The following is a 7,322-nucleotide window of genomic DNA, read 5'->3' as shown; positions in this document are numbered from 1 at the left end:
GAACCGGAGCTCTTCCCCTGAATGAAGGGGCAGCCAAGTCAGAGAAGGCCACGTTAGTGCGACAGGGTGAGAGCAGGCCAGCCAGGGCACTCACAGCACTGCCTCCCCAGGTGTTTGGCCTGGACTCCATCATGGGCAACGAGGACCTGTGGCCCCTGCTGCTGAGCATCATCTTTGTGCCGGCCCTGCTGCAGTGCGCCATGCTGCCCTTCTGCCCTGAGAGCCCCCGCTTCCTGCTCATCAACCGCAACGAGGAGAACCGGGCCAAGAGTGGTACGGGCAGGGCCCTGCCCTCCTTCCCATCCCCAAGACATAGCCTGCACCCCCACTGAGCACCCCATCCTTCCTTTCGGTCCCCCCAGTGCTGAAGAAGCTGCGTGGGACGGCCGATGTGACACGGGACCTGCAAGAGATGAAGGAGGAGAGCCGGCAGATGATGCGGGAGAAGAAGGTCACCATCCTGGAGCTGTTCCGCTCACCCGCCTACCGCCAGCCTATTCTCATCGCTGTGGTGCTGCAGCTGTCCCAGCAGCTGTCGGGCATCAACGCTGTGAGTGTGCCCTCCCCTGCCGCCTACCGGCCCAGTGGTCTAGCATGTGCTGGAACAGATCCCATGTTTAAAACAAGCGAGCCCCTGCCATGGGAGGACTTCCCATAAGGTCACTAGTCCAGTGTCCATCTGCCTGGGAAGTGTTTGTCGCCTCCATTCTTAACTCACCCTGTGTCCCACACCCACTGGCACAGAGGCAGGGCCAGGCCGCAGCACCCAGCCAAGCCCTGATGGTGTCCCTGTCCGGCAGGTTTTCTATTACTCTACGAACATCTTCGAGAAGGCGGGAGTGCAGCAGCCTGTGTATGCCACCATCGGCTCTGGCATCGTCAACACGGCCTTCACCGTTGTGTCGGTGAGTCAACAGCCAGGGCCCAGGTTAGGGCCTCAGGGCCGCGCGTGGGACAGGAGGCACCATTTACTGGGAGCTGGGCCATGTCACGTGATCCCTGGTGCTATCACATTTCATCCTCAACAACTTGTGAGGTTCATCACTCACGTCGCACAGCTGACAGGCCTGCTCAGGGAAGTGAGATGGCAAAGGGCTCACCCAAGGTCCCAGCTGGGGTGACCAGCCGTCTGGCTCTCTGGGACCAGCTCTCAGCCCCTCAGCCCATTTGGCCCCCCAGTGGAGCCTCAGAAGTGGCAGCACTGTCTTCCCTACCAGTCTCTACATCTCACTTTCCTGGGGGGGTGGGCGAGCCTCTGGGGTAGGCTCAGAGGGGCGTCGGGCAGGGTGGCCCTGACACTCTGTCTGCCTGCAGCTGTTTGTGGTGGAGCGAGCTGGCCGGCGGACCCTGCACCTCATAGGCCTGGCTGGTATGGCAAGCTGCGCTGTGCTCATGACCATTGCACTGGCACTGCTGGTGAGTTGCAAGGCTCCAGAGGGTGAGGCAGGAGGTGGGAGTGCAAATCCACCCAGGCTACAGGTCCCAAAATGCCCAGCTCAGCCCAGCCTGGCAGGCCAAGGGGTGCTCCTTGTTTCTGCCCCCCTAGTTTGGGCTTGACATTCTAGCTCCTGAGATGGTTTCTTTCCATCCTGCTCAGTCCCTCCTCCCTGCGGGTGGGTTCTCACAACACTGTGGACCCCAGAGCTGGACCCCAGACCACCAGCTCGACTCCCACAGAATTTCCTTGCCTGATTCAAAACTTTTCCAAGCCTTCATCTGAGCCTCCAGCCATCTTCACCACCACCCTAGGAGCTATTTCGGCCTTCCCTTAGAGGATGGAAGCATGCTCTGAGGTGTAGTGATTATTGCCACTTCCTGGGTGACACACCCTAAGTCCTAGTGAGATAAAGGCAGCCAGGAGTCACCCTCAGGTCTTCTGGCCCACACCTGGGACTGTAATAACTGCCCCAGACAGGCACTCACACCCATGAACACTCATCTAACCTCTGGGCAAGGAAGGCACCACTGACGCTCATTTCACATCTGAACCTGTGCTTGGCAAGTCCAGTGATGGCCGAGCAGTCGAGCGTACAGCTTGTGACGAGCAACGATCTGAGATCTATGGTGGCCTCTGAGAATGATTATATACAGAACCATGAACCCAGTGCCACTCCAGGCCAGCCTGAGCTGGGTACCTTCAAATCTTGGAACAAGAATCCTCTCCACTCTTGGGTTGTGTGTGTGTGTGCCATAGGGCATGTATGCTCTATGAGAGACACAGAAAGTGCAAGAGAAGTCATCCCCCAGGGGCAATGACCATGCTGCAGTCCTTTTTCTTTCTTTCTTTTGGGATTTAGGACATACATACACACATGTCCAGAAAGATCTTCCAGCCACTGGTTCCAGGCTTCAAACCATGGTCTACTATGTGGTAGTCCAGCACCTTAACCACCATGCCACTTACCCTCACAGAAATGTTTTCACATCCTCTTGCCAGAGCCAGGGCACTGCAGGGGCTTCTTAGCACCTCCCATTGGCATACCACTTCACCGCTCCCAGAGGGTGGGCTCAGGCTTGCAGCCTTCCTACAGGTCTTAAATCACTTTATTCAGATGAAAAAACTTGAGATTCAACATGGAGAACCTGGGGTACACAGCAAACCTGGGATTGGCATCAGACCCACCTTCTACCCAACCCTTCCAACACTTAGTACTGCACATCTGGGGTGCCTCTGTGGCTTCTGTTACTTCTGAGGAACCATCACAGTCTAACTTTCCCACTCTCTATCATCCTCAACAGGAGCGGCTGCCCTGGATGTCCTATCTGAGCATCGTGGCCATCTTTGGCTTTGTGGCCTTCTTTGAAGTGGGCCCTGGCCCCATTCCATGGTTCATTGTGGCTGAACTCTTCAGCCAGGGTCCTCGTCCAGCTGCCATTGCCGTTGCCGGCTTCTCCAACTGGTCTTCAAATTTCATTGTGGGCATGTGCTTTCAGTATGTAGAGGTAAGAGCCCCAGTGTCTCTGCTCAGCCATCCATGCATGACCCCATATTGCTGTGCAGTGCTCTCCCAGCATTCTCATTAGGAATCAGGCTGAGGAGGAAATTGAGGCTTGAAACCCAAGTTACATAGCTAAGAACACTGGCCTCAATTCCAGGGTTCTTTCCTTAGTTTTGAGTAGTGCACCTGCTACAAGCTAGGTGTAAGCACAATCTCAATCACTTTAGCATCTCCAGGTGCTCCTTTTCTCAGATCAGAGCCCAAGGTTAAGTGACTAACCCAAAGTCCTACAGCCAGGATATAGGGTGACTAACTTAATGTGTCTGTGTCTTTCAGCAACTGTGTGGTCCCTATGTCTTCATCATCTTTACTGTGCTCCTGATTCTGTTCTTCATCTTCACCTTCTTCAAAGTTCCTGAGACTAAAGGCCGGACCTTCGATGAGATTGCTTCTGGCTTCCGGCAGGGGGGAGCCAGCCAAAGTGACAAAACACCTGAGGAGCTGTTCCACCCCTTGGGGGCTGATTCCCAAGTTTGAGGTGCCCTATACCACCAGCCCGGCCTGTTTCCAGCAGCCCCAAGGATCTCTCAAGAGCACAGGCAGCTGGATGAGCCTTCCAAACTGACAGATCTCAGCCAAGCCGGGCTTGGGGCTCCTTTCTTCAGCCAGCAATGATGTCCAGAAGAACATTCAGGACTTTTAACAGCTCCAGGATTTTAACAAAAGCAAGGCTGTTGCTCAGATCTATTCAGACAAGCAATGGGTTTTATAACTTTTTTATTACTGATTTTGTTATTATTTTTTTATCAGCCAGAATCTCCTGTATTCACACCCCAGGTTTCACCCTTTGGTGCCTGATGGTGGGGACCAAGCCCTGTCCAGACACTTGCCTTTTTCGCCAAGCTAATCTGTAGGGCTGGACCTATGACCAAGGACACACTAATCGAACTACGAACTACGAGGCTTCTACCCCAGGAGAAGGCTATGGCACCCCACTGTGGGCCTGATCTCCCTGCCCTATGGTCAGGTGCCATTTAGGATTTGCCCATTCCCATCTCTTCCTACCCAACCACTCAAATTAATCTTTTCTTACTGAACCAGTTGGAACACTGGGGTGCAGGGAGGGGAAAGGCCAGACTGGGCTACTAGGTTCTAGTCTCCTTTGCACTGAGGGCTAGACAACCACCATCAAAGGAGGGCCCATGGGGAGGGGGAGAGGGGCTGAGAACTCACTGCTGAAGAAGACGTGGACACTCCTGCCCTGCTATGTATAGATGGAAGATATTTATATATATTTTTTGGTTGTCAATATTAAATACAGACACTAAGTTATAGTATATCTGGACAAAGCAACTTGTACATACACCACCTCACTCCTGTAACTTACCTAAACAGATATAAATGGCTGGTTTTTAGAAACATGTTTTTGGAAATGTTTATGGATTGACACTAGGGAGTTTTAGATGGGAGTGAGAAGTAGGGTTGCAACCTCTTCGTGGCTTTTGACTCAGGATTCAGTCCCTTCTAAGCACCGCGATCAATGCTTCATGGCTCAAAGATCTGTATGATCCCTATTATCTAGAGAAGTCTAAAACCTTTAAGTTAATTTCTTCCATGATCAAGAGAGCACCCCCAACCAAATCTTGACCCCCACAATCCATCCCCATTCTTAAGCCAGCCTCAGATCATGGACAGACATTTGCTTAGCATACTCAGGGAAGTCTCTAGACTTGAACCAGGAACCTTGCAATGTGGGATTGCCTTGCTGAGCATGTTTACTCAGCAAGTGCCACCATCTGGCACTTGAATTACTTATCTTGGCTTTCAATGGATTTCTATCACATATTTGATAGGTGGTGTTCAAAAGTAACTGCCAACTTCAGTGTTCAGGTCTGATACACATGGTCTCAAATGTGAAGTAGTTACTGGATCTACATTTGACAGGCTTAAAAGAGGTTATTGCCTGAAGTCTCACAGCAAATAAATTAACCTCTGCTTTTAACAATTATCCTAATATGGGGCCTACAGGTGGCATGGTGGTTAAGGATGCTGGACTCCCACATGGTCGACCAAGGTTCAAGTCCCGGACCTGGTGGCTTGCTTGCTCCCTTTCTCTCTCCCCCTCTCTGGTCAAATTAAAAATGGATAAATGAATAAAATTAAAATAATTCTTAAAGCAAACAAACAAAAAACAATTATCCTGTATGACCCCTATCCCTTAACTTATCCTCTCCCCAACACAGGCACAAAGGCGATGAACCCTGTTCTTTGTATGGACCCAGTGAGCTATTAAGCTGCTGCTTATCCATTTCACTTGCAACGGCCACTGTAGTTCCAATTTATATGGTACTGTCTCCTCTGTGATCCTCCACCCCTTTAATTTTTAAAGCACCTCTATTCCTTTCCTGTGGCAGGAACAGAAAGGCCTGTTCTTTCAGGTTCAACAGATTGGACCCTCCCATCCTTTATCTAGCCTCCAAATTTCTCCCAGTAGTCCGAATTTCATGAAAAGAAGTCAGCCTTGCTCACTTGGGTCCTCAGCACTATTCAATACAGTGTGTGGACACAGCAGGCACTCTGAGAGTTGATGAAATAAAGCACCAAAGATATTTGTCTTTTGAGACTCAGCTTACAAAATCTGGAGGGGACCTGACTTTATAACTGCATACAAGCAAACTTTAAAATCTTGGCGTGAAAAGAGGGTGTACGGTAAAAAGAAGGGAAAACAAGTACTTAATTGAAAGTGCCTGTGATTATCATTAAGTACAGGGAATCAATTAGAATTTACCTGTCCTCATTTCGCAAATGAGGAACGAGGCTGAGAAGGCAAGGGGCCTTTAACGAGGGCTGGGTCCAAGTGAGAAGAGCCCTGACACGTGTTTCCAAAAAGCTTCCGTTGGAAGGAGTTACCTCCATAAGCTTCACGGAAAGGGGTGGCAGGGCACAGCAAAAAGGAGTCACGGGCCCAGGCTGCAAGAGCCCTCGGGGTTCTTATTCCTAAAGCGCTACTTAGCGGCTGTTCGCTCTGGATCAGAAAGGAAACAGCCGGGGCGGGAGCTTGAAGACCGCAAAGCAGATGGCTCGCGGAGCCTGCTTCGCGCCGGCAGGACCATAAAGTACTCCGCGCCCAGCCACGCCCCAGACCCAGGTCTGAAAACGCCCGAGAACCCAGTCGCAGAACCCTCCCGCAGAGAGTACCCACGTCCCTGAGGCCGCCATTTCCCGAAAGGAGAAGTGATGCGCAGGCGCAGGAGGCCAGGTCCGCCCCTGCCGTGTCCCACAATGCTCCCAGAGGCACAGCTTCCGGTGTCCGATACCTTCTCTTTGGGGCCGCAGTTAACGTCGGGTTTAGAAGATCTGGGGTCAGGTTGGGCCGCCTATTGCCGAAGGCGACCGTCCATCCTCTCTGGACCTTAGAGGGGGGCTCCAAGGATGGCCCAACCACAGGGTGGGGACATCAGCTTACTGTCGTTAACCTGGCGAAGAGGCGGGACTAAATAATACCTCTGCCAATCAGGGCCACCCGACAAGGGGCGGGCTCCAAACCTCCACCAACCACAGCCAGCGACTAAGCCCGCTTCCGGCTTCCGGGAATGTCGTGCACTCTGGCAGCAGATTTGCGTAGCGCTGGGCATCCTGGGGGCTGTAGCTCACCTGGATATCTATTCTGTTTCTGACCAGAAGAAATAAATAGATACGGGGCTGTGCCCTAGGCACCCTTCTTAACCCACCAGTACTTAAGTTTGTTGTCAATTTTGTGAGGTCCTTTGTCTGAAATCTTAGGCTCAGAATCTCCTCTGCCTGGACAGCTTCTGGATCAGGTTCCACGCTGGACTCACAGCATCTCGTATTTCTTCCATCAGTGCCCTGTCCACACTGAACACGAGCTGTCTGTCCTGTCCGTGCGGGGAGACAACCTCTGGAGGAACAAGAGCTAAATCATTTCTTGGTCTCCAGTTTCCACTACAGATTGGTCAGAATTGTTGAATTAGAATTTAAACTCAGAGAAATTCTGAATCTGAGTTCTTTCAGTGCAGCTTTAGAAATTCAGAAACTACGTTTAATAATGGGGAAAGAATATTCCTTTTCTCCTGTCAGAACTATAAAGTTTATTTGCAACATTTGTGAGTTAAACAAAGAGCACCTGATGGTTCTTGCACCATCATCCACTCTCAGCTTCAACCAGCCCTGGATCATGGGCAGGCCTGTACCTGGTGTACTCACAGGGATTTCCCGATTTAAACCCACAGCCTTCAAATGTAAATCAGCCTCTCAGAGCACTGTGTTTCACCACTTAGTCACCACAGGCGCCTGAACTTCATTTTTAATGGTCTCTTCCTCATTTTATGATTTTTATTTCTTAAGTCTCCTACAAATTTGACC

General features: G+C 51.3%; 2 protein-coding genes across 2 annotated transcripts in view; one reads left to right on the top strand and one right to left on the bottom strand.

The window, feature by feature from the left end:
- SLC2A1 (solute carrier family 2 member 1) overlaps positions 1 to 4,360 on the top strand; it is a 20,329-nt gene extending 15,969 nt beyond the window's left edge. The window contains exons 5-10 of the mRNA XM_006153728.2: positions 111 to 273; positions 363 to 550; positions 801 to 905; positions 1,315 to 1,416; positions 2,740 to 2,943; positions 3,276 to 4,360. Of these exons, the coding sequence (XP_006153790.1) occupies positions 111 to 273; positions 363 to 550; positions 801 to 905; positions 1,315 to 1,416; positions 2,740 to 2,943; positions 3,276 to 3,476 (963 nt within the window). The 3' untranslated portion in view covers positions 3,477 to 4,360. The remainder of the gene's footprint in view (positions 1 to 110; positions 274 to 362; positions 551 to 800; positions 906 to 1,314; positions 1,417 to 2,739; positions 2,944 to 3,275) is intronic.
- Positions 4,361 to 4,558: 198 nt separating this feature from the next.
- The window catches only part of ZNF691 (zinc finger protein 691), a 42,058-nt gene continuing 39,294 nt past the window's right edge, over positions 4,559 to 7,322 (bottom strand). Inside the window, exon 3 of the transcript XR_003550280.1 lies at positions 4,559 to 6,858. The gene's annotated coding sequence lies outside the window, so the exon portion shown is untranslated. The remainder of the gene's footprint in view (positions 6,859 to 7,322) is intronic.

Source organism: Tupaia chinensis, unplaced genomic scaffold (assembly GCF_000334495.1).
Source record: "Tupaia chinensis unplaced genomic scaffold, TupChi_1.0 Scaffold000387_1, whole genome shotgun sequence".
In the NCBI taxonomy this organism is placed as follows: Eukaryota; Metazoa; Chordata; class Mammalia; order Scandentia; family Tupaiidae; genus Tupaia; species Tupaia belangeri.
Note: the sequence above shows the minus strand (reverse complement) of the source record. Positions and strands in the feature narration are given on the sequence as shown.